Raw genomic sequence first — 26,427 nt, 5'->3', positions numbered from 1 at the left:
GAGATGTGGGCGTGACTCTTAAAAGAGGACGAATGTGAGTTTTCAAGAGTGGGGTTTAAGCGGACTAAATGATTGGAGAAGTCCTGCATACAACACCAGAGAGAAGTCTTCACCAGTTATGCCATTTTGATTAACCATTCAAATTAAACATCCTGTATGCATGGACAAATTGTTCACAATAATATCTATAACATTAGAAAATAGGATTTTCATTTTAATGCTGACTTTAGGTGCATGATTTGCTCCCCATCTCATTGCTATCGTTGAGAAACGACTGAGATCTGATTTGGGATTTGTCTTTCCTAAGGGTATGAAAACATGCTGCAGTTTCCATGCTTTGGACTATGAAGATAGTAAACATGACTGTTTTGAACACCAGACAAACCATGAAAAAGACATGAAGAAAGAACAAAGAAGTCATGAGGTCTGCAGGTGACGTACCCGACATCAGATCTCCACCTGTGGTTGCTGCGGCTGGTTTGGCCTCACCAGCACCTGCCGATTCTGATCCATCCACGCAGCATGAGGGTAAAAAAGTGAGCAGGTGAGTGAGCCAAAGCCATTACACTGAGAGTCAAGCCCAAAGAGAGAGAAAGAGAGAGATTGTTATCACCAAGCTAACAGAACTTATGTACAAACATTCTTCTAGTAACGTTAATAGAATGTTATCTGGTCTTTAATAACATTCTCCAAACATTAGCCCAAAAACATTATTTATACAGCATTTATGGAACATTTTTTAACATTTTAGTTGGACATTCATCTAAAGTTTTTTAAATGTTACTACTTATTAGTTTCAGATGGTTTAGAGAACATTCAATAGTAACGTTTCCATAATGTTTGCAGAATTATAAAATGGAACATTCCCTTAATGTTGTCTCTAACGTTCACATAACCAAGAAAAAGTAAAAACATTTAAAGGGGCTATATAAAGAATTCAGAAACCCTTGTTAATAGTGACACCGGTGGGCATAAAGTGAACTGCAGCCACAACTTATGAAAGTGATTCAAGGCCCGACATACTCACTTGTCTTTGCTTAGAACTAAAAAGATTTACTGCAGCGATTTACTGTTAACGAACAGCCGTCCACACTACTGAGAGCGACGTGTGTCACAACAAAAATGACATCGGTGAGAAAACAGCAGTTAAGAAAGCATCTGATCATAGTGATGTTGAAATGTTTGCACAAGCTCTGCAATTCACCAGCATCATGTCAACAGATAATTGTAATTAAAATTACACTGTCATGATAGTTTTGATTATAAAGAATATTTGAGACTATATATCTGTCTATGTGAGACTATAGTTTGAATTAATCCCTTTCTTTGCATGACACATTGACATTAAGTACATAATAGCTTTTTCTGCATTATCCTGAACATAAGTATAATGTATAAGCATTAATTTAGTGTCATAGAACAGAAGGCTCTTGGCAGCGCAAGTAAATGTCACATCCTTTTGATTTTCCCGGCAAAAACGTCTCGAGTCCTTTACATAAAAATCAGTCTACAGGCTTTCATAGACAACCTAGGAAGTCTCGTTTTTTTTAAAGTTTTGTAACAAGCTGTTCACACATTGGCAATAAAAAATCAAATACATTAAAATTCTTACATATAGCCCCTTTAAAAAACTGTAATGTCCAGAGAACATTCAAAAATAACGTTTTCATTCACTGTTAGCAAAACGTTCTTAGAACATTTGTGTTAGCTGGGCACACAAATACAACCCACAAATGTGTTAAGAACCACAAAAGCACACACATACACCTTATTTAAGTCTTTTCACTTCTTCCTGTCAGGTCAGGGAATCTCTCACAACTGCTGTCTGGCGTCAACCATCAGAACAGCTTTATTTCCCAATAACAGAATCCATAGCAACCATCTGAGCAAAACATGCAAATCAAACCATTGCAAATCATGCACACTGGGGTTGTTACCAACCCCCAAACAGGTCCAGATTTGCCCCACTGTCGGGCCAGCTCATGGGGGCAGATAGAGCAGCGGCAGGAGGGTGAAACACATCTGGAGCACAGGAACGAGTTTAGTTGGCATCTGAAGTCTTACTCGTTTAACATCCATTAACTTTATGCATCTATCTATGTAAAAGGAACACTAAAATATCACAACTAAACCCGCAAGGTGCATCAGTTTTAGGTCAGAACCCGTTTACTTCATCGATAAAGACAGGTGAATGAGATAAAGCCCAAGGGTGCAAGTGAAAATAAAAACGTCTCTGTGGGGATAATGTAACTAGTGGGTCTTGGAGACATTTCAAGAAAAACACAGACAGAGAGATTGGGAAAGAAAAAGGAGTGAACGAATGCCTAAGGGGGTGAGCGAGTGTGTCGACTGCCCTTGGAGAGAAGCATTTTTGGCTCACCTTGAGCAGTCAAGGACAGAATGGAGAAAAAAAATGTACAAGCGAGGCAAGGAATGAGTGGATGGATGTACTGCTGTGTGTACCTGCTGAAAACAGGTCTAGACTGGGGTTAGGGTCTGTTTTGGGAACTGATGAATCTGGCATGGGATGAAAAAAACCTAAAGACAAGAGGACATTTATAAAGACAAAACATAAATAATATTAATAATACACAACACAAATCAAATCAATCAAAATCTAGGGGGGGGGGGGGGGATGGGGGGGGGATAAGATTTTCATGGGACATGCTAAATTTCTGGCCTAAGGGGTTTACCAGCAAATAGGTCTATCGTAGGTGCTGGGGAAGCAGTGTGGGCTACATCGCTAGTGGTGGTGGAGACAGATGCCGGGCCAGTAGTGGGCGCCACTGAGCTAAAGAGAGCGTTACTGTCATCTACTGGCTGCAGGGAGAACAGGTCCAACTGAAGGGAGTTATCAGCAGAACCAGCCGCTGGAGCGAAGGGATCTATACCGGGAGAAGAGGGTGAACGAAAAACATCTTCAAGGCTCTGAGACTGTTGTTATTTATTATATCCACCTTATTTTGCAAAGCAGAATAAGCTAGTGCGAGGCTTCTATTAGTGTAGATGCTAATGAATTCTTAGCATCTAAAAAAAACGTTTGTTCATAACTTTGAGAGAACCTTTCACGTTTGCCAAAGGTCTGAGAATGTTCCCTGTTAATTGGGTGTCATTTAATAACTAGATAGAAGAATAACAAAGTGCAATATTGCACCAATGTGTTTATGATTACAATAATTAAGTTTGCAATATCAAACAGCATAGCGGACTGTTTTTGTGGAACTGGAAGCGAATGACACTGGAAGCCTCGCACATTTAAGTTACAAATAGCCGCACCTGCTCTTACATTAAAATAAGATAGATAAAGTCAACCTGAGGATGAATCTTCAGAGAAAGAAGAATGAGAAAGAAAAATAGAAGAACTCTCCTCTCTCTGTGGAAGTTAGAGCTGATTATTCTGTCAGACACGCTGAGTGTTGCGCGCCTAACAAGTCGACATCTGCTTCTGCCCCCCAGAGAACCGAACTTCAATGTTCAAAGACTATTGCCCTAGCAACACAGATAGCAATCTCCACGGCAACACCGATGCCAGTTCAGAAAACTCAACATTGACCAGAGGAGGCTTCATTAGGGAAGAGCCAGCAGAAGAGGCTCTATGTGGTTCTTATAAAAGCGGTAAATGAAAAAGCGGTAAATCACAAGAAAACACACTCTCTCTCTCTCACCCATTCTATACCGACATTCTCACATACACATATGCGCTTGAACTGTTGCCACCCACCAGTTGCCGTGGTGCCATCGGCAGCAGAAGTGGGCGTGGCTGCTGTGGCCCCGCCCTCTGCAGCAGCAGCTGTTTCAGCCGCAGGGGCCGCAAACACATCTGGAGTACCGCACACAAGGGCCAAAGGGTTGACGTATAATAGCCAAAGAAAAGGATGAGAGGAGGAAGAGGAAATAGAGAGAGTAGATAGCATAAAGAGAAAGAAACGACAAGACTTCAGTGTCATGCAAAGTTCGGAAAAAAGACGTTTGCATTTGAAATATTTTAAATGATGTCCTGAATACTTAAAATAACATGCACTCTTAAAAATAACATCTAAATTAACATCCATGGAACATTTCCATTGCACAAAATGTTCTTTATAGTGGAAAAAGGTTATTTAGATTATTAAAATGTTCTTCACACTAAGAAAATGATGTTTTTTTTTAAGTTTCTTTGAGAAACCAAAAATGGTTCTTCTATGCCATCGCTCTGTAAACACCCTTTTGGAACCTTTATTTTCAAGAGTGCACTATATAATAATTCTGACCAATTTTGTTAATATTAAATATTCGTAACTCATTTTACTTTAGTAACATGACATGATTTCCAGAATATTCAACCATACGAAAGTAGGATTGAACTTGATCATATCATTAAATCATTATTAAATTGGTAAGATTTTAGAATGGCTGCATTACTCACAAAATATTTACTAAATATCTGTTGATTAACATTAACTAATAGCCCATTCAGCCATGCAACCATAAATTAGAGTTATTTCACAGGTTGTTTTCTTTTTAACTCTTTCCCCGCCATTGGCGGAATTTCACGGCTTTCCGTTTTTTTCACTGTTATAAGGTAGGGGGCGCTATTACGCATCTTCTGAAAGAGTACTGAATCTCCAGATCAAAACACAGGCAAAAAAGGAGCAGAAACAAGCGATAAAAGCATTGCTTATGCACGCTGTAGTCTTTGAAAAAACGTGATTTTCTAAGCTTTTTGTTCAAAATGTTGCTACCCACATTCAAGTGTTGTTAAAAAAAGAACACATGAAGCTAAAACAGCTTTTAAATAAAATGGGATTTTTATTTAAAAGCAGAGGCTCTGTTATTTCTTTCTTCTTATTCAGGTATTCTTACAACAAAATATTCTGGGGATAATTATCAAAAATGCAGGCCGTGGATGGCAACTTTTTTAGAAAACGCTGGCGTGGAAAGAGTTTACATAACTTTTTCTATGAGCATGTATTAGAAAGCAAAATGTATCAGTTTTGACTTCATTCTCACTTTAAAACGTTTTGCATTCTCTGAATGTAAAACTGCAACTGAAAACCGGATTAAACTTACTGTGCAGTCTGCAACAGCTACACATAAGAATAATCAAATGATTATAATTCATATGTGTAATTTTAATACACAAGATCCTGTGGAGCATTGATGGCAAATGAATGTCAAATAAAAACTGCAGCATGGAAGATATAAAGCAGAAAAGGAAATGAGAAGCTCTAGATTTCTACTGCAGACAGAAATGGAGAATTGATGACTACAGACTTCACAAATCACAAATGAAACACCGCAAACTGTGATTTTGATCTGATCTTCAATCTCTGTGCTGGGATGTTCCTCTGTTTCAGAATGTGGCACAGCCTTTACATCTTCTTAAGGAAGAAACCTCACTACTGACCTCCGAGGAGATCGGCTGAGCCGGAGGAAGCAGCGGAAGGAGGAGGAGCCAATGAAACGGCTGCCTCAGCGGCTGTGGGCGTGGCTGAGGAGTTGGAGTCTACGGCAAGGGTTGGGTCAGGAAGGAGAGTCTCTGAAGTAAGGGAACCCATTTCTGCATAGCCACGCCCCCAGCGGACCAATATAAACACAACGTAAATAAACAGATAACCAGGAAAGGTACCAAAGAAGAGGGCAAAAGCATAAGAAAGAGAGAGAGAAAGATTCTACTGAGCAAAGACTGAGGGATTGACACAGAGATGTGAAATGGATTCTCCCTCTAAAAGGGCTTCAGGAGACTAGGTTTGTCATATATAGGACTGTCATATGGTCATTTTAAATTTCCCAGATGAGCTATAACAAGTGTACAAAATGTTTAATAAAATGCATGAGACATTTAACACATCAAATCACATGAAAACACATCTAACATAAAATGAAAAGCCAACAACGCTTACCTGACCCCAGCAGATCTGATGTGACAGCGGCCCATCAGAGACAGATAGAAAAAGAGATTTTCAAATTAAGTCATGCATTCATTAAGAGTTTATAATGAGAAATGTAAAACGGGCGCTTTAAGGTAGGACGTTTGTGTGTTAAAGGTCTGGTTTTGGTTCTTGGCAGTCTGTCATATTATTTTGGGTTTGCGGCAATTTTGGTTTTGTCATGGAGCAATATGAAGTTAAAATAGCTGATGTCATTGAGACCACATTCATTGTTTAATCAGTCAGCCTGATGGTTTTCTTGCTGGATGACCTGTTTCACTCTAAAATATGTCACATTACGGAAGTGAAATGTACGGTGGCCGAGAGAGCTCAACACGCTGCAACAGAAGAAAACACATACAAATAGAAAAAAACGCATGCAAATAGAAAAAACACCCGCAAACTAAGAAAACATCTTCATCAGTTTCACAACACACGTGTGCTCCAAATACTCACAACACCACCAAATACAGAAACGCACTGCAAAAGCTCACAACACAAATACATAAACGCGCTGCAAATAACACGGACCACAACGGAAATGTTTCCAGGGGAACCAAATAAGTGACGAACCCGGCTGGGACGTGCTGGCTGGCATAGATAGATATCCATAAATCTATGCGTGCTGGTGCTTACAGCTTAAAATTCTACTTTATTTATTTATTTGTGCAAAACATACAGAGATTAATTTTTTTATGACATACAACTTGTATACAATGTACAAAATGTATTAACAATATGTTCAATGTCATCAGAATACAAATGAGAAAAGAACAATGAATTGGAAACTAAAATAAATAAAAAAAAAAGATAAAGAAGAAAAACATGAAGGAAAGATATTTATCTATACATCAGTTACACTGTACAAATTGTTTCATGTTATGTTTACATTTTCATAAAGAAAAGTTTCGTAAGAAATGTTAGGTAATGTAGGGTCCAAAATTTTAAAGTTGAGACACACAGATATATAACGCATATTTAAAAAAAAAGTAAAAATACAAATGTATTTGCAACCGTTATGTTAACAGCATTATATTTCTGTCGTAAGACCAGCTCTTCAGCTGATGGACGCCGTGCTGCGTTGTCATGGGAACATCCCAGGTGAAAATAATGAGGAATTACGTTGTCTTTAGTTGCTCCTTCATCAAGTGCGTTCCACACGGCTATAATGGCACACTAGAGCCCTGCTCACTCCAAAGTCCCACTTTAAGGGCTCTGCCGTCTGCCCTTCGAAGGGAGTAGGGCACAGAGACGTTCACGAGCAGTAAGCACGTCCCAGCCGGGTTCGTCACTTATTTGGTTCCCCTGGAAACATTTCCGTTGTGGTCTGTGTTATTTGCAGCGCGTTTATGTATTTGGTTGTGTTGTGAACTTTTGCAGCGCGTTTCTGGATTTGGAGCACACATGTGTTGTGAAACTGATGCAAGATGGGTTTTTTTAATTTGCAGGTGTTTTTTTCTATTTGCACGCGTTTTTTTCTATTTGCATGTGTTTGCTTCAGTTGCAGCGCGTTGAGCTGTCTCGGCCACCGTATAAATGGGTTGTGAATGCTTTTTCATGTTGATAAGATCAATTATGATCATAAATATTTTATGGTTTCATATTAAAGTAACCCAATTTGAGCACGCTGGCACATATACTCCAACATCTTTGAGTCAGACCTCAGCATAGCCATGCATCTGAGCTAACTCCTTTGGAAAGGTCTGTTTACATTTTTTTGGTTTGGTCTGGAAATTGACATGTTCACATGCTGAGTATGTGTGTGTGTGTATGTGTTTGAACTGTACCTCCCCAAGATGTGGGAGCAGCTGATGCTCCTCCTGCAGAAGGTCCAGAGGAAGACAACGGGTCCAGATCCAGAAGAGAACTATGGTAAGATAGAGACACACACTTTAATAAACATATGAAAACTGTACGGTCAGATATTATCTTATGTTCTGATTAACATTTTATCCGACAGGAAGTGAGGTTACATGGGTCACTCACTCAGTGGCAGTTTCGGCAGCTGGCGTGGCCTCGGAGCGTGGCGGCTCCAAAGTTGGGACGGCAGCGGCAGATTTGGCGGGAGTGGAGGTTGGAGACACATTATTGGTGGGTGATCCCTAAAACATAACACAGAGCTAGGGGTTAAGCATATGTGTGTGAGATCCATGAACAAAATCAAAACGATAATCAAATGAATTGCCCACTTACCTTTGTGGGTGACCTGAAGGACACAAACAGAGACATTGAGATGATTTTATATAAAAAGAACAAAACTGATAAAAATGTTGATGAGATTATTTAAAACATACTCACCCTTCCCTGAACAAACCATTGCAGGAGGAGGAAAAGAACATCAATTATTATTCATATTTACTTAGTTAGAGACCTTCTATTTCTTATCCAAGGAGACGTACAGTACAATAACTGCAGAGACAAGCCACGGTTGGTGAAAGTGATTTCACCAAGTAAAATATTTTCCCATAGATCAACATTCCAATCAACCAATCAGATATGAGGGACATTTTTACAGTTTATGTCAAATTTAGACATTTTCTACATTAGTAGCATGCATCTACATCAGTGTTGTTCACCTATCATTTCACCTATGATTTTAGGTATAAGTTATGGATAGGGTTAGGTTTAGGAGTTTTAGGACTATGTTTTCAGACAGGAATGTTGTTTCAGGATCAACTTAACATGTTTTACTTGGCAAAATCACGGTGACCAGCCATGGTTATGTGCCCTGCTCAGGCTTCTCTATCAAATCTAGCATGCAGCATTTGATTTACAAGTTCAGAGTTACTTCCTATCTGACATTTAAAGTGATTTAGAAATGAGTTCAGGGGTCCCGTACCCTTTCTTCCCTTCTAGACTGTTCATATGTGTCTCCAGAGATTCCAGAATACTGGTGGGAGCCTGAGAACAGCAAAATAAAACACACACACACACACACACACACACACACATGATGAGCAGTACAAAAACCATCAGAGCACATTTGATGTCAATAATTCTCAAGGTTTCACAGCAAATTCAAACAATAAAACACCACATCAAAACCAGCTGAAAACCTTTACTCAAACCACTCCTCACAGCACTGCAAAATCAGCTCACTGCACAAACTGTGGGACGCAACTGGACTTCAGTGCATTGCTTTACCCAGCTTCTGAACAAAAAGGCTAATCGCAATGTGACCTTTTCATTTTTGAGAGAAAGTCAAGCCAGGTTTATTTATGTAGCAGCACTTTATACAATACCAGAAAGCAGTTTCACATAAATAAACAGAAAAATAACAGTGTTAATTTAGCAAAATTCATCAGTTTTGAAAACTTTAATTACAGCTAAAAAGAAGCTCTACGGAAGGCAATAGTGTCATTATCCAGCTCTTTTCTGCTAGTTTCAGTATGGTCAGATCAATAGTAGCCTATTTTATAGATATTATTTGCCTTTTAAGGACACCTTTTTGGAGAGGAAAGGCAGAAACGCATCTTATATGAGTTCTTAATTGTTTTTAAACCACAAGCCCATACAAAGAAATGCACTGCGTACAAATATGCCTACTTCTGTACTATATATATTAGGCAAAAAACAGTATGTGAGCCGAGTCCGAATACATAGTATTCATAAAAAAGCAGGCGAAAGGTAGACCTACTACTTCTGAAGACCTCATTCGATGGACACTTTACTATCCCACGTGGGCATGGTAAAAGCAATGCACTGAGATGCATAATGCGTCCCATATGAGTCAACATGGTTACCGGCTCTTCGTTGAAGCCGTCTTTAAAGGGACAGTCTTCATTGTCTGAATCTGCCATGTCGGCAACTACGCCTGGATGCAGACACTGAGAATTCCCATGGGAGAGCGATTTAATTATGATGCTTGGTTAGGATAGATGAAAAGCTCTTTCACACTCACCAGCTTTACTTCATTATTTTAAAAGGAAGACAACCAGTGCTCTAAAGTTTTCACAATCCATTGACATCAAGGAATCAATTCTTGACCCGATTCTAATATAAATTAAGAGCTACACTGTAGTGACACGCCAATAAATGTGCATACATGAAAGGATGAATGTTTGGGAATATGACAGTCACTGAGTACAATAGTAACTTACATAAGAGATGTCAGGGATGTCATTCTTATCCACTCCTATTTGCTGCAACAGAAACGCAATAATCATATTCTAAGTGAATTGGTATTCTGTAAATATATTTGACTTTAAATATCTCGTCTTCTGGCCTTACCTCAGCAATTTTCATGAACTCTGCAATTTTGGTCACCCGGGTCAGAAATTTCTTATAAATCTCCAGAGAATCCTTGCATTCAGACTTCTTCATTTTGAAATATTTCTCTGTAGAACCAAAAAAGACAGATCACAGCCCATTGTTTCAGGATAGAAGATTTGGTTAACACTTTACTTAAGGCTTTAGTTTATATATAATCAATGTTGGGTAAGTTACTCTAAAAAAGTAATTAATTACTAGCTTCTAATTACATCTTCAATAGTGTAATTACTAATCACTCTTTTAAAAAAGAATTGTATTACTTATTATTAATTACTTGGAATGCAATTTTATATTATTTATTTGAAAGAATTAAAAGAGCAGTTTCAATTCTTTCAAATAAATAATATAAAATTGCATAAATTAATATTTCTGCATTAATTAAGACTTGTAATGCAACTTATAATGCATTGTTTTGTCATGAATAATTGTAATACAGTTATAATGCATTATAACACTCATCTATTCATTGAACAAACCTTTAGAAAATAGAATGCATTAAAACACACGACAAACAACCAATTGTCGATGTAACCAGACGTAACAAGGAATCTGCACGTATTATAATGCATTTTAACTTTAAGGCTTTAAGAATTGTTTAAAATATAGTAAGATGTATTATAGTTCATAGATTGAGATCATCTATATTCAATTATTTGTCACATGCCTAATAAATTGATGATGCCGTCATTGTAGGAGGCGAAGAGCTTTATCAGATCCTTAAAGAGAAGCAAGAAGGCTGCGTTTATGATGCCGTTGTTCAAGTCTTTAGGATGAACCTGGGGGGAAGAGAGAAAATTTAAAACATGTGAAGAATGGACTAATAATGATAAAGTACAAGAACAATCATTGAAATAAATACAATCTCAGTTAATGGGACGGCTTCACAGAAGGTCCCAGATGTTACTCACGTCAAACTCCAGCAGTGTGTCCACTTGAGTCTGCAGGGCAGGCATGGCCTTCAAGAGCTTGTCAGGAGCCATAGTCCTCATCACACCCTCAGCTCTGAGTGCACACACACACACACACACACACACACACACACACACATACAGGAGTAACAGTTCAATGCATGTATTTGCTGATTCCTGAGAAAGCATCCTTTCTTTCGCTCTAACTCAGAGATGGCATTCTCTTTGTGATCTGTAAATGTAACAACTCTGGGAGTAAAGTCTGAAGCGTTTCTAACAACATCATGCTATCTAAAATGTACCCTGATGTAATATTGAATAACTTGGAGTGACTAGTGTCTAAATGTTGCCAATGTGGCCTTCTATTCCCAGAATCAATCGACATACCCCTTTTTAACTCGAGTGAAGTCGAAGGCCATCGCCCGGTAAGCATATGCCTTCTCATTCAAGTACCGTGCATATCGCCTGATGAATGTCGACATGTCATAGCCTTGGAGACAGAAAAGATATAAACAGCCTTAGTTGATCAAATTTATATTGCATTTAATGGATCACACTTCAGATCACACTTCATGGAATTAGTAAACAAGTTAAATGGCATTTGATAGACGTTTATGTGACTTTATTCATTTAACTCACACACAAATGTATACAAACTCACCATGAGAGCCTGTTTTGTCAATAAAGTTGCTGAGATTAAACAGGGAAGTTCGGGAGGCCAAATACTGGATGAATCTCTGCAGGGATTTAAAAAGCACAAATCTTGAAAAACACAGTATTTATTTTATTATTTTATTTTACCAAAATGCCTTATGAACTCTGAACTTAATAAAAGCGAATGCAATACATGCAGTTTTCTACGGAGCCCCTAAAGGGACATGGTGGTGGATAAAATATAGGATGGGAGAAAAAACATATTTCAATGCTTTTGCGTTCTCTCGCAAAAGATTTGCTTGTGAAACTTGGAGTGCGTCTCAATCAGCTCCCCAGTTCAGTGGACAGGGCACTGATCAGGTAGTCAGCCATTTTAAGGGCTGTCTCAATCCAAAATCCTTACAGGGCACTGAAACGTGACTACTGAACTAGGGAGCTGATTGAGACACACCCTTAGTTTTATAGTAAATCAGTCATGTATCCCTCACCTCATTGCCGTAGATGCTGATGTGGTGAGTCGTGGTTAGAGCTTTGAACACGACCACCCAGCTGGCATTAGTGGATCTCTCGAATAGTGTGTCAGCCATCTGAGGGATGTTCACGTTTGTCTCGTTGGTGGCTGAGATCAGATCTGCACACAAAACACACGCACATTTAACACCACAACGCTACGTACTGCAATGTGGATGAAGAGTTTTAGGATTATTAATATCAGCAGACAGATTCTTTAAGGGGGAAAATTCATAACATGCAATTGCATTTAGAAACAAGAATCAGTCCCCACAGAGACAAACAACATTATGCCTGTGCTGTGCATTTTTCCTGCATGTAACAACATACTGCCATCAGCTATCACCCTGTAGCTTAGCTTCAGTGGGCAACCAGTCTTGAGCAGGGTTAAGCCTGGTCACTACCTGTATGGGAGACCTCCTGGGAAAACTAGGTTGCTGCTGGAAGAGGTGTTAGTGAGGCCAGCAGGGGGTGCTGCTCACACTGTGGTCTGTCTGGGTCCTAACCAAGCGTGCCGCACAAGCCCTCAAAAGTGAAGCCAAAACGTCTCGATCGCCCCCCGGTGACCGGTCCTAGTATAGGTCATGAGCCCCGCCTCCCCATGTTATTCAACGGGACGTGAGACCAACTAAATAATTAAATTACACTTCACATATCTTTTTTCTAAAGATAGTTTCTGTCATTTACTGTAGTTTCTATCACGTTGATGTAATTTCAATTGTTTGTTTTTAAAATAAGTTAGTTTTTAGTTAGTTATTTGATGCTGTAAAAACGGTGCTGTGACATCATGATTGACAGCTGTGATTGACAGGTTCTCTGTGTGAAGTAGTGACAGAAGCACCAACGGACGCTGTTTTTCATAATGTTGATTGGTTAGTAGTTGTATTTACCTTATTTTAACGAGGTACTGCAATCAGCAGACATCATTGGAGAGGTACGGAGCAGAGACAAGGCCACTTAAGAAAAGTGCAGGGGCGTGTGCTAGCGATTGATTCCGCGAGAGTGAGGGCGGAGCCTTGATTTCACGGCTTTACTTCCTGCTCACGACTGCGCATGACTGGTCCCGAAAACGCTACTGCGCAGACTCAAGTTCCAATATGTCAGCGCCATATCGGGACACTGGCGGCTTCAGTTCTCTCCAATGGAAAAGAGCGAAGGGGCGTCGTCCATCTTTTTTTACAGTCTATGGTCCTAACCATAGACTGTAAAAAAAAATATGGACGTAGTGTCCGTGACGTCACCCGTAGGTTTCTGAAGAGCATTTTTGAAGCCCAAAGTTGGCGGAGCCAGTCGTTGCCATCTTGGCAGAGCGTCACCGCGCGTCATTCTCGGATAACAGGAAATGGGCAAAGAGGCGGGACGTGGGTGGAGCTGAGGTGCCTGGTTTGCAGCAGACAAACGGCTAGTAGTGACAGCAGTGACAATCCACCTGTCACTCAAGTGGCCACGCCCTTAATTATGCAGAACTTTAATGCTTAATATAATTTAAACGAATGAGTTATAAAAAGATTCACCCCCCTCACAGTTGTCATGAAGGGCAAAATTAGCTATATAGACCAAAACCAATTTTTGTACCAGGCTGTAAACACATTTATTTGTGCTGCAAAGTTGGGCATTTTAACATGGGGTCTATGGAATTGACTCCCTTTTGGAGCCTGTCTCTAGCGGCCAGTCGATGAATTGCAGTTTAAGTCCTGTTGGCTTCAAGAGAGACCAAGAGGGGGCTGCTCGGTCCTAACGCCCCAGTATAGTGACGGGGACACTATCCTGTCAAAAAAAGCACCATCCTTCGGATGAGATTTTAAACCAAGGTGTTCAGTTCACGTTCATACAGACAGTATTCGACCACACACAAAGTAGAACTTTAAAATTAACTTCATTCAGACTGAATATCAGTTTTCGGTCTCAAGCAACTACTGAAAAAGTAGCAAATTTTACCCTCAAAACCAAAGATTTTATAAAGAAATAAAACTTGTTTTGGGACCATTAAGATTTCTTGCATTATGACATTGTCCCTAAATACTTTATACTCATTTTACATATTACTCAGTGATAATTCTCATTTGATTCTCAATACTGTAAAGCAATGAAAACTGGAATCAGCATGAATTAAAGACACTTATAATTTAAATGATGCATCATTCTTTCGTTGGGAAATCTGGTGGAAAATGTGTTTAACTGTGATGAAAATAATGTAACAAATGCAAAACAAATCCCAATAGTCCTAAAACAGGATTAATGTTCTTTAAACAAAATCTAAGTTATTTTTGTTTCTTTGGATTTGGGAGTGCAATATGTCCCTGGCATTCTCCTGACAGACTTCCCGACAGGAGATCGTCTTAAATTCCATATAGCGCTGTGCTCAGGGTGCCAATATGTTAGTCATGGCTGCTAGAGAGCACACTGCAGTGGAGTTAAGAAGCCAAGAATAGTCCAGATTAGAACACACTGAGATACAGTGTGAGTTGCGTTACCACTAGTGTAATTTGTTGCTATGTAACGTCACTATATATTGAAGTATATGTCATAGCAGTCCCTGTTTTGGGAGTCTGTACATATAGGTTATGAGTATTTGAGCAGGTGCAGCTCATTGGGATTATGGAATTGCTCATGTGACTGGATTACAGACGGTGTAAATACAGACAAATTGCAAACACCACACACACACCATATGTGAGAACACATGACTAAACTCTGCCAATCAGTTGCTTTGGTCTCTTAACTAGCCTACATGATGCAAGATCATACAAATCAATCCAAACAAATGCATCTAAAAAAAGACAGTGATCGCTTTAATATTTAAATAATATTCTATGAAGCAGCACAACAACATTGACAGAAAAGACCACATTAAACTAACAATCTGCGACTTTCTTGCTGTCTTGCGACTTTTTAAATTCAAAGTAAATGCTGCCTCTGTATTGGTATGAAGACCCTTTCTGCACACTGATACCATGTCATCATGATGTCACTGACTCACCCCTCCCCCTTCCCCAATAATCTACTTCAGTTTCCATGACAACCTCACCACCACCCCTCACGCCTTCCAATTCAACAGACAAATGGCTGGAGTTATGAGATAAAAACTCAACAAACACATTTCTTGTCACAAAACTCCCGATACTATAAAAGTAAGACAAGTTTGTGTCTGTAGACAGGCCAACAATGCTAAACCTTGCCAAGACAAAGCGGATTTATGAATCTATGGATTTTGGGAGTGCCTGTGAAATCACACATGTGATTCCCTGATGAAGGGATTGCTGATATTAACACACAACAAGATTCCCCAGCTTGCATACCAGTGTCCTCACCTTTGGCTTTGTAAATAATACATGCATGCTTTGGCTGATCGATTTATAATTCAGAAGGCCTACTCCTGCAGGACACAGAGCTCGAGGGCGACACGAAGATGCTTTTGCCTCTCCGTCTTGTTTAAAACAGTTGATTTCCTTCTGTCTTCTCTTTTACTGTCTCTCCCTCTCAGTTCCAGACCACACCACCCACATAAAGACACTTCAGGGTATGTTCTGTGCTGGCAGTTAAATGCAATCAGCTACACACACTGACACACTTCTTAGAATATAAGCTCCTTATATTACATGCACACTAAAAGGCAGGTTTTCCATTGACAGAATTCCAACTAGTAGCAAACAACCTCATTGAGTACAAGCCATGCATATACACAGCTTCGTTATTCTACGCATTGGACTGTGCTGTGGTGCTGAAATGGACAGCGCCAGGTCTGAGTGAGACTGAACGCGTTGAGGAATGAGGGTGAGTCAAAAAATGTCTCACTTACAATCCAGGTGCTTCTTCTTGGGCGCCATCACCTCGTGCGTGGTGGCTTTGCAAACGGCACGAGCCACCTCGGATCCGGTGAGCTGGTACTGCGCCGCGGCGATGCGATCCGTCAGAGTCTGTCCCGACATTTTCTCCCGGTAGCGTCGACAACCACCTCAAGAATCAACTTCAGGGGGAAGGACAGTCGAAATGCATATGATATTCGCCGACAAAAAAGGAAACGGAATCCAAGGTGGCTCTACGTAAACTGACAATGTCGATTTCTCCTTTTGGTTTCCAACAAGAGCGCCTGAAATGACGTATTCAAAAGCACAAAAATATATGTTTGAAGTTTATTTCTATAAAATTTGGTCGATGTAGGCGTCTATGCATGGGTTGGTTTCAGCACCATGGATAATGCTCCTATTACGTAACGCCCTACGCCGAGCTATTTTCTGGCTCTTGTGGGAAATAAATAATCAAATTAATACGGTAAACTGTCACCTTTGATTAATATATGTATTTTTTTTTAAAAAAACATCAAACCGAAATGACGGGGCGTTTTACGTTGAACCCTTCTTTTTTCAATGGAATGAATAGAACAAAAGCATAAAAACGAGTTGAAAAAACGTTCCGTTGATTAATCCAGTATAAACCTGTTCGGGATTCCGGAGCCTCGGTATTTTTCGGTCAAAGCCCGTGTGTCCTTCCCGTCCTGTCGGATGATGATGGTGATGATGACGTGTCTTTTTCAAGCCTTTTCAAGGGCGAGAGTAGCCTATGAAGACAAGTAATTGTTCACGTTTCACTGATATATCGTGTAGATCTTGGATATTTAGTTGCTTATTTTTCTGGTAATGCAGGTTAAGGTCCTGCCTTTTCGGTTGTCGGTGGACCTGGTCAGGTGACGCATAACGGGCTCTTAAAGGGAAGCGGCGTCAAGCTGTCACGCGCCTTTAAGGGGTCTGTGCGCGTTCACGGTTCATCTGTCTGCATTCTGCTCCCTGAGCACAGAGGTACATTCTCTGTCACGAGCTTTAAGTAAAATTAGCTGAATGGAGGAGAGTCACACAGTATGTTTGGACTTTCTTGTGTTATTGTTTTTATATGTGCTCTGTGAACAGGCTACGCATAAGCTATATTTCCTTTCCTTTCCTTCCTTGCAAACAGCGGACAGCGCCTTCAACTCACCTCGAAGCCGCTTCTCTTCTGTCGCTGCTCTCCTGTGGCCATCCGGTGGAAAACTCTATATATCCTTTATATCCTTCTTCTAAGCTTTGTTTCAAATTCCGTGTGCCAGCCCATGCGTGGCGGTCAGGACGCCTGCACATTATGGTGAACCAGCGCTGCATCAGAGCTCTGGTTCCCTGGAAAGTCCAGAACTGGTACCAGTCGGGCGTGATTATGGGTGTGACCTCCAGGAGGAAGGTAATTTTCACAGACGCCTCCAACCAAGGTTGGGGAGAGCTGTGCAAGGGCAAGTCTGTCTCCGGCCTCTGGTTGAGCCCGGAGAAGAGCTTACATATCAACTGCCTGGAAATGAGAGCAGTTTGGTTGGCCCTGAATGCATTTCTGCCAGACCTCAGGGGACACCACGTCTTAGTCCGCACAGACAACATGTCAGTGGTGTCCTATATAAATCGCCAGGGTGGCCTCAGATCAGGCAACCGTTATGTTATGACCAGAAATCTCCTCCTTTGGTCACATGCCAACCTGCGCTCTCTGAGAGCTGCTCAAAATTTGGGTGCGGACATGCTATCTCGAGACAACATTCCCCCAGGTGAGTGGTCTCTCAACCCACAGACGGTTCGTCTGATATGGAGTGTATTCGGCAAGGCAGAGGTCGACCTCTTCGCCTCGAAAAACAACACTCATTGCGCAGCATTCTTTTCGAAGAACAGGGACGCGCTGGCCCATCCTTGGCCCAGTCACCCTCTTTATGCGTTCGCCCCTGTCTCCATGATCCCTCAGGTCATCAAACGGGTCAGAGAGAGTGGATGCCCAGTCCTCCTAGTGGCCCCCTTCTGGAAATCCCGGGCGTGGTTTCCAGAGCTGGCTCAGATGACGGACAAAGTCCCCTGGCCTGTCCCAGTGAGGAAGGATCTCCTCATGCAGGCAAACGGGACGATTTGGCACCCTCGCCCCGACTTATGGGCCATCCAGGGACCTCCCTGAGAGGGTCTTGAATACTATCACTGAGGCTAGAGCCCCATCTACCAGGCGTCTCTATGCCCTAAAGTGGTCAGTGTTCTCTGGCTGGTGCACAGCTAGACACTTCGAACCTCAGTCATGCGAGTTATCAGTGGTACTCTCCTTCCTGCAAGAGCTGCTGGATGCGGGTCGCTCCCCATCCAGGCTCAAAGTGTACGTGGCAGCCATAGCAGCCTACCATGCTCCCGGGCTGGCCAATCACTGGGGAGAAACGGCCTTGTCGTTCGGTTTCTCAAAGGAGCCAGGAGGATGAATCCCTCCAGGCCCCCTTCTATTCCGGCCTGGGACCTCTCCACGGTCCTTACGGCCCTGAAGGGTCCCCCATTCGAGCCGCTACAGTCGGCTGATCTTAAGCCACTTTCGCTGAAAACTGCTCTCCTGCTGGCACTGGCATCAATAAAGCGAGTGGGAGATCTGCAGGTCGCCTGATTGGTTCGCGTGTCAGAGGCGCCTCGCCATTGGGTGTGCAGTTGCTGCAGCACAGCCAATGAGTGAGCTAGACACTCTCTGTGCTCGCTGTGCAGCTGCACTGCGTTTTAAATAGGCTTCAATATTCTCGAGGAAAGGAGTTCCCCACTGTGTATAGCTACGCAATACTCGTTCCCTACTCTCAGGGAACCGAGGTTACGTCAGTAACCGAGTACGTTTTCAACTTTTCAACTGCCACAACAATTTAGTTTATCTACTGTACTTTTTTACCAAGGAGACAACAGTGTCAGGGAAAAGCATGACTGATATAAAATTATGTCCACTGTTAAACAATTCTTTGAGTATTTTTATTTTCAAAAAATGTAATGGCTTTTAGCTAGGCTATATAATATATTGAACAACTAGTTAAACATTTTAGCGTTTTAAACATGATTTAATTGCAAATTATTATAAAAGCATGATTGACATTTAAAGCTGACAGGGAACATTCTCAGAACTTTGGCTAACATTCTAGTAAGGTTCTCTGAAAGTTATGAACAAACCTTCTCCCAGGAACGTTAAAGGAATAGTTCACCCAAAAGTGAAAATTTTTTTATCATTTACTTACCCTCAAGTTGTTCCAAAAACAAAAGAAGATATTTTGAAGATTGTCGGTAACTAGACAGTGGACGGCACCCATTGACTTCCATAGTATTTTCTTCCTACTGTATATATATTATGTGTGTGTGTGTGTGTTTCAAATTTTATATAAAACAAAATAAAATCTTCTGCAAGATTAGGATATAAAATATTTTCTGCTGTCACCAGCACTTATGAGAGTGTCTGCATGCTGTTCAAGAGAATTTCAAATCATACTTTTCAATGAGAATTGTGTGATGCCAGCTGTATTAAAATATTTATTATTAAAGGACCATACCTATATTTGTGATTTATTAACTGGGACATTTTAATTCTGAATTCCTTTTCTGTTAGAGAGAAAAATGCACATCTTCTTTTCAGACTTTAAAGGCACCATGAAATCAAAACGGACAGTTCTCTTTTTTTTGTGGAATATTGTGGTATTTATTATAAATGATTTATCAGTGTAATTGGTTTTAAATTCATGTTCCCTTGTAATCTTTATTTAAAATATCTTCCCCTCCCTCTTGAAGCAGTAACATCTCTTCTCTTATCTGATGACATGTTTATTGGTGTGAGGGCGGGACAACCTGTCACTCACATGAGATCGACCAATAGCAAATGCAATAAATTCCTGATGGAAAAAAGTCCCACCCTAACTTTTTTCTTGTTCGAAAAGTTATTTCACTCAGATATATGTCACAATCGGGAAGAAAAGACTATCTCAACTTCCGTTTTCCGTTTCGTGAAGTTATAGTCATGACCCATTTTAACCAATATGTTTATTTTCAGTAAATCTTTTATCATTTCAGTACTGCAAAACCCCATTCACTTTTCATCTGAGCAACCCCTTTCCTCACTTTCTGCTGACGCAGTTGCTTCAGAAGGTCGGCTGGGGTCATGTGTCTCTTTACTTCTGTCCTTCAGTTCCTCAAACATTCTACTACAGTGCCTGATGCTTTGCTTCAGCTCCCGCAATTCTCTTTGAATTCCCTCCAGGATGTCAAGTTTTGACAGTTTCCTGTCAATTGAGGCCAGATGTCCCTGATCGTTTTCATTGATGCTTGAACTCTCACAGTTGATTGTTGTCAGGCTGCTGCATTTCTCCTGCCACACCATCTCAAAATAAGAATCTATGAATGCCTCCAGCTCCTCAATGTTACTGTCACCCCATTGGTCAATTAGGTTCTGCAGGCTCTCTGATTGGACAAAATCTATAAAGGCTCTTTCTTTTGCAGTTTGAGCTGTGCAAGGTGTATTGGTGTGGTAATATGGAAGGGCTGGCCCACAAAACTTTTCCTCCTGTGATTCACTCCTGAATAATCGTTGTACATTCATTGGTTGCTCAGTTGGTGAAACATGGCGCACAGCAAGAGAGCCTGCTTCAGGTCCATCTGTCCTATTCACACCAATCCATGATTCATTTGGCTGAAACCACTCTGAGCTGTTGAGCACCACTACTAGTCCTCGATGAAAGTTTCTGGGTAACGAGGTCCGACATAATTGGACACTCCTGCAGGCCAGTGATTCATTTTCATTTTGCGAAGGGCTGGAATCGGTGATGGTAATTCTCGGATCACTGGATGTAGAGATCCCAAACATTTGATGCTCTCCTGGAATGTCAGTGTAACCCAATACAAAAAGAGTTATAAACACTTTAAACATACAATACCAGAATCAAGCAAGTATATAAACCTAAATGATTTAAATGCAGAAATACTATATGCAATAAACTATGGAAGCTTGAAGAAAAAAATGTTGTGAGGTGTTAACTCAAAATTGTGAGATATAAACTTTCGATTGCAAGTTATAAAAGTCAGAATTGAGAGATATAAACTCGTAATTGTGAGAAAAAGAGCCACACTTGTGAGATTAAAGTCGCAATTACTTTTTTTTCCACTGGTGAAAACAAGCTTCCATAATAAACTATGGGGAAATAATGGGGGAAAAAATAACTCACCATGATGGATGTTTGTAGAGCTTCTAAGAAGTGTTTCTTCCCCAATCCTTCCTCTGAACCTCAATTCGCCATGTACTCGAGGTTGTTTAATGTTCCCTTGATTTTCTGCACTGTTTAGCACCTGCTCTAACACCATCTCCTCTATCTTCTGCATCAGTTCTGCGACCTGAGTGCCATTGGCTTTGATCTTGTTGTTGAAAACCTGGTATATATTTCCGCATTTCTCCACCAGTGTCTGAAGTGCATCTCCTTCACTTTCAATGTACTGCTCAACGCTAACATCACCGAGCCAGTCTCCATTCGTGAACAACACAATGGTGCTGCTCCATGCTTTCCCTCCCAGAACATGCAGATGGTCCTGAGCTGCTTTCAGGTTCTTTAGCGTAAATGAGGAACTGGCATTGACAACCAGCAGGAGGATGCAGATCCCGCTTTCTGAACCAGAAACCCAGTCATGGAGAAGTTTGCTGCTGAACTCTGCATTATCTGGAGACTCAGTTGTCCAGCCTGTTGTGACAATGACCTCAACCTTTGTCTTGTTGAACATAACCGTACCTCTAATGGGTTTTTGGCTGTCAGCCTCTTGTCCATCATTACCCAAAATGCAGCATGCAGATGATGTCTTACCAGAGTGCTTGCCGCCCAGGAGGAAAACTCTTATGGCTGAAGGCAATCGCACCTGATCTGTAAGAGAAGAGAAAGAGAAAGAAAACAAATCTTAAAGGGTTAGGTCTGTCATCATTTACTCACCCTCATGTTGTTCCAAACCCATAAGACTTAGAACTACCTATATTTTGAATGAAATTAGATTCTCAAATCAGTTAAGATTAAACTGATCTTCGCTCTATTAAAAGTTCATGCAACCAAAACTTTGAAGATCCAAAAAAGGTCATAAAGGCATCGTTTAATGATGTCTGACAGATTTAATTTAGGGGTTTACTTGACTTCATTTATTCATATGGATTAGTTTTAAGATTCCTTTATGTTCTTTTTTGGATCTTTTTTGATTTTTTGGTTGCAAAACCTCTAAGGTTTCTTAAACAATATCTTAATTTGTGTTTCAAAGGTTAACCAAAGTCTTATGAGTTTGAATGAGCGTGAACTTTATTGATAAAAAAAATCAATACATCATCAATCCTTCTTCTAAAACGCATTTTTGTCTTACCCTGATTCACTATGGTAAGCCTATTATAAGTGGCTTTCACTGGAAATGACTTACATACATCACTCGCCCGTGCTTGTCTCATATATATATATATATATATATATGAATAGAGAAAAGTTACTCTGGCTACTTTGATGTGTGTATGGTATGTGAGTAGTATAGGTTAGTTGTCACAACGAGCAAGAAAGGTTGACATGGAGCAGCTAAATCTTCAACCTCCAGGGAATCACCCGTTTAAAACAAACGCAGAACAGAGGAGAGTCTCCTAGTTAAAAGAGAGCGTGACGGAGCTCGTAATAAAACCAGAATTAACATTGGCTTGGCTTTTCAGAGATGGCGAGAACTGAGGGATTTGAAATGTTGTAAAAGTGACACTGAGATGGCGTTTTTATTACTCATCAAGTGAGTATTTTATTGAACAGAACAGATAAATTGCCATATGCATATGCAGCTCTCTAACAGAGTTCATTGTAAAGCATAATCTATTGTGAAAGGTAATTTCATTATAAGTTGTTGCGCTGTGCTGGAATTTATTTTCAAGGAAGTAACATTAATGGGTAAAGTAACGTCTTCAGCTAGTCAGCTTGAGATCCATCTAAACACAGTCACAAAGAGCCGAAGCTCAACCAGAACAATGTTCTTTTGCAAAATGCCTGCAGGGACCAAAGTTGCATAATGTACCTTTGATTCATACTCAAATTTTGTATCACAGTATAATTTATTAGATGATTCTGGAAGAAAACATTCTTGACTTACTCTTAAAAGCTCTCAAGCTTTCTCTTCGTCTCAGCACATTTTCACGTCGCAGCTTTGCCATGTCTTCCTGTACTTTCTGTTTTCTCTCAATCTCTTTAAAAAGACTCTCATCTGTTTGAAAGTGTCTCACGCTATTCCCTGCTGTCATCTCCTTTATCTTCTCCAGTAGCTCTGTTGTCTGGAACTTATTCCCAAGGCTTTTGTTGTTTAGCACATGGTAGCGGTCTCCACATCTCTCCACGAGCCACTGGAGGGCCTTTCCTTCGCTTTCAATGTACTGCTCAATGGTTGTGTCACCAAGCCAGTCACCAAAGGTGAACAGCACTATAGAGTGATTCCAGACGTCCTTACCAACAAGCTCTACATGCTCTTCAATGGCTCTCCTGTAGATCTCTGTGAATGACCTGTCCAACCGCACCACCAAAAGGAAAGCATGGGGACCGGGTGGACACAAATAAACACTGTTGACAATTTCTTGTTTGTCAAAAGCTGAAGAATCCTGGGTAAAGTAGTTCATCCACCAGCCAGGTGTGTCCACCACTGTGACCTCTCTTTCCAACATTGTGAACGTTTTCTTCATGCACCGCGTGGTCCGCTTCTTTGCTGTAAAACTTAGGTCACTTCCTGCTGCTAGAATGCTGTTTCCTGTCAAGCTCTTCCCTGAGCCCTTTGCTCCAAGCAGGACAAGTCTTATGTTATGGTGATGAGATGAGTGCACTGAAGGGAGGAAGAAAAACAATGAAGTTTTACAATAAAATGCATATGGTAAATTACTGTAAAGTCACATTTATTTATATAGCACTTGATACAAATACTAACACTGTTAATGTTGTAAAATGCATACATTTTAAAGGTTCTCTCAAAGTTATGAACAGTCAAAAATAACATTTTTAATAACTAAACATGAACATTAGCGAAACGTTCTTAGAACATATTTCACATATGTTAGCTTGCAAAGTTAGTGTCATTACCCAGCTCAATTTAGTTTCCTACATCCTACAGTGTCAGACAGTGCAGTTAAATCAATAATGTTACGGAATTGTCTTTTAATGGCACATTTATTGTTTTAGTGTATCTTATTTTAAAACTCACCCTTCAGAGTAGATCTCTGTTTCTGTATCTTCATCAGTCTTTGATGAGCCTTGATCTCCACTTCCCTCTTCCTATCCTCTATCTCCTGTAAAGCCTTTACATCCATTTCAAAATGTTGTCTTTCATTTTCTGCAACCATCTTGTCGATTTTCCCCATCAGTTCCATTACTTGGGTGGCATTGCATGTTTTCTGGGTATCAAGAACATGAAACCTGCCACTGCATTTCTTCAGGAGCCACTGGAGGGGTTTACCTGATGCCTGAACAAGATCCTCAAATGATTTATTTTCTGAGTTTTTGCTTTTTGTGAACAGCACCAGAACGTGACTCCAAACCTTTTCTCTGAAGAGCTCAAGATGCTTTTCTACGGCTCTCCTCCGCTTTTCTATGAACACAGAGTCTGTTTTCACCACCAGGAGAAAGACATGAGGCCCTGGGAGACTCAGACAGACGCTGTGTCTGATTTCTCTCCTGACCAGCTCTGGTGTGTCTTGTGCTGAGAAGTCACACCACCAACCTGGGGTATCCACCACCCTCACACTTCTCCCTTGTACTTCGGCTTTTCTTTTTAGGCAAGTGGTCCGTTCATGGAGGACAAACTCTTCTTGGTTTAAGATAGCATTTCCCACTAAGCTCTTTCCAGAATTTCGGCCTCCAAGTAGGATGATCCTCAACTCGAACAAATGCTGCACATTCCCTTGATTAAGAGACAAGTGTGATATATTTTCAATGTTTTAGATTAGAAGACATTATATTATTCAGAACTCAGGTTAATGCAGCTAACTGGGATGTTCTAAGAACTTTAGCTAAAATTCTGGCGAGGTCATGAACAAACATTCTTCAAATAACTTTAATAGAATGTTTGGTCAGAGTTATCTGATCTTTAAAAACGTTCTCAAAACGTTAGCACAAAAACGTTATTTTTGAACATTTTTACAACTTAATAGGAGCGATAAGCAAAACATTCTTGGAACATTTTTTTGTCATGGCAGTACTGGCATCTTCCAAAATGCACATGTTATCCAGTGCTTCTATTGTCCTCAAGTCTTTGCAGATTAATAATTCAAGAAAAAGACAAGACTGTGAGACATGAAGTTAAAATATAACCTGAAATTACACATCGAAGTATGCAAAGTTTATAAAGACATACCCAATATGACCCACAGCTGTAACTTGCACTTCTAAATCACAGCTAAAATATACAAATACTGACTCAAATATACTTACAGTACCACGGTATAAATATGTGTGGTACATGTCATGAATTACCCCCACCTCCCCCCAATTATTGATTGTGAACATGGTCTGTGAGGACATTTGTAAATAAATATTAAGAAATTTAAAACAAAACTTACTTTGATTCTGTGAAGTTCCTTTTAGAGCCATAATAGGTCATGAAGGTGTTTTATCTATTTAAAAACACAATTCATCTGTATTGGCTCGCATATAGGATGTTAAAAAACTCCTGTATTTTTTTTTATTGTAGTTTTCCAGTGGAAATGGACAACACAAGTGAATCATCGTTAGGTGTGTTTTGGAACAAGTGTAATGTCAACCTTTTCCATGGGTCCAAAGTTTATACTGTAATAAACCAATCCCTAAAGTGAAATACCACTCCCTCATACACAACAGAGCCATATACTTTTGAGGTTATTATTCTGTTTAATCAGATCTCTCCCCAAAATGTTTTTCTTGCTCTTTATTATTACAATGGGTGATGAAAAAAGAAATATGAAAGCTATTCCATTGTAGAATTGCTATTGCAATACTGTCAGGATATCATGATATCATGAATTTACTAACCAAACTGTAGTTTTATCTTTGTTATGTTACATTTTGTGATTGTTTCAGAGAGACTGATCATAGAGAGAAGGGCAACGTTCACAACAGTTAAAGCTTAAACCAAATACCACAAACAATCAGCAAATCTGAGTGTCCTCCTCAAGCGAGTGACGAAATACAATACAAACAGAAAAACACAGATAAGCAGCTTGATCATGCACTCCATAAGACAAGAGGTCAAGAAACTGAGGGAAAGCAACAAAAAATCAGAGGTAATGAAGACAGGAGATATTTATTTGAAGAGACCAGGCAAGGGAAATAACCAGAAACTTGAGGGGAGAATCAGAGAGGAAAGCAGGAGTAGCTCATGGCACATTTGCGG

At 40.2% G+C, this 26,427-nt stretch overlaps 2 protein-coding genes and 1 long non-coding RNA gene across 5 annotated transcripts in view; 1 reads left to right on the top strand and 2 right to left on the bottom strand.

Moving 5' to 3' along the window:
- The window catches only part of snap91b (synaptosome associated protein 91b), a 24,641-nt gene extending 7,666 nt beyond the window's left edge, over positions 1-16,975 (bottom strand). The window contains exons 1-17 of one of the 2 annotated variants that reach the window (XM_056245231.1): positions 16,053-16,975; positions 12,232-12,374; positions 11,751-11,826; positions 11,477-11,579; positions 11,090-11,183; positions 10,846-10,957; positions 10,140-10,246; positions 10,010-10,051; positions 8,749-8,810; positions 8,208-8,213; positions 8,103-8,115; positions 7,896-8,011; positions 7,697-7,776; positions 5,883-5,897; positions 5,387-5,539; positions 3,722-3,820; positions 442-504 (exon numbers count right to left, since the gene is read on the bottom strand). In XM_056245231.1, the coding sequence (XP_056101206.1) occupies positions 442-504; positions 3,722-3,820; positions 5,387-5,539; positions 5,883-5,897; positions 7,697-7,776; positions 7,896-8,011; positions 8,103-8,115; positions 8,208-8,213; positions 8,749-8,810; positions 10,010-10,051; positions 10,140-10,246; positions 10,846-10,957; positions 11,090-11,183; positions 11,477-11,579; positions 11,751-11,826; positions 12,232-12,374; positions 16,053-16,182 (1,414 nt within the window). In that variant the 5' untranslated portion in view covers positions 16,183-16,975. Of the gene's footprint in view, positions 1-441; positions 505-3,721; positions 3,821-5,386; positions 5,540-5,882; positions 5,898-7,696; positions 7,777-7,895; positions 8,012-8,102; positions 8,116-8,207; positions 8,214-8,652; positions 8,811-10,009; positions 10,052-10,139; positions 10,247-10,845; positions 10,958-11,089; positions 11,184-11,476; positions 11,580-11,750; positions 11,827-12,231; positions 12,375-16,052 lie in introns of those variants that run through there. The other variant, XM_056245230.1, reaches the window with a different exon arrangement.
- LOC130079975 (uncharacterized) lies at positions 7,884-26,427 on the top strand. Its single transcript, XR_008806635.1, has 2 exons — positions 7,884-8,000; positions 26,115-26,427. It is a non-coding gene; the product is annotated as an uncharacterized LOC130079975 (long non-coding RNA).
- On the bottom strand, positions 20,090-25,810 carry si:ch211-214j24.15 (GTPase IMAP family member 8). Of its 2 annotated transcripts, none has more exons than XM_056245226.1 (5): positions 25,619-25,810; positions 24,265-24,960; positions 23,173-23,889; positions 21,252-21,935; positions 20,090-20,904 (listed from the first exon to the last, which is right to left on the bottom strand). In XM_056245226.1, the coding sequence occupies exons 1-5, from the start codon at positions 25,647-25,649 to the stop codon at positions 20,120-20,122; spliced, it is 2,913 nt and encodes a 970-aa protein (XP_056101201.1). In that variant the 5' UTR covers positions 25,650-25,810; the 3' UTR covers positions 20,090-20,119. The 2 variants fall into 2 exon arrangements, with proteins under 2 accessions (XP_056101201.1, XP_056101202.1); XM_056245227.1 differs by having other exon boundaries at positions 20,090-20,901.

This window comes from Rhinichthys klamathensis, unplaced genomic scaffold (genome assembly GCF_029890125.1).
Source record: "Rhinichthys klamathensis goyatoka isolate OS25496 unplaced genomic scaffold, OSU_Roscu_1.1 h1tg000029l_1, whole genome shotgun sequence".
In the NCBI taxonomy this organism is placed as follows: domain Eukaryota; kingdom Metazoa; phylum Chordata; class Actinopteri; order Cypriniformes; family Leuciscidae; genus Rhinichthys; species Rhinichthys klamathensis.
The sequence above is the reverse complement of the archived record's forward strand: the minus strand, read 5'-3'. Positions and strand labels throughout refer to the sequence as shown.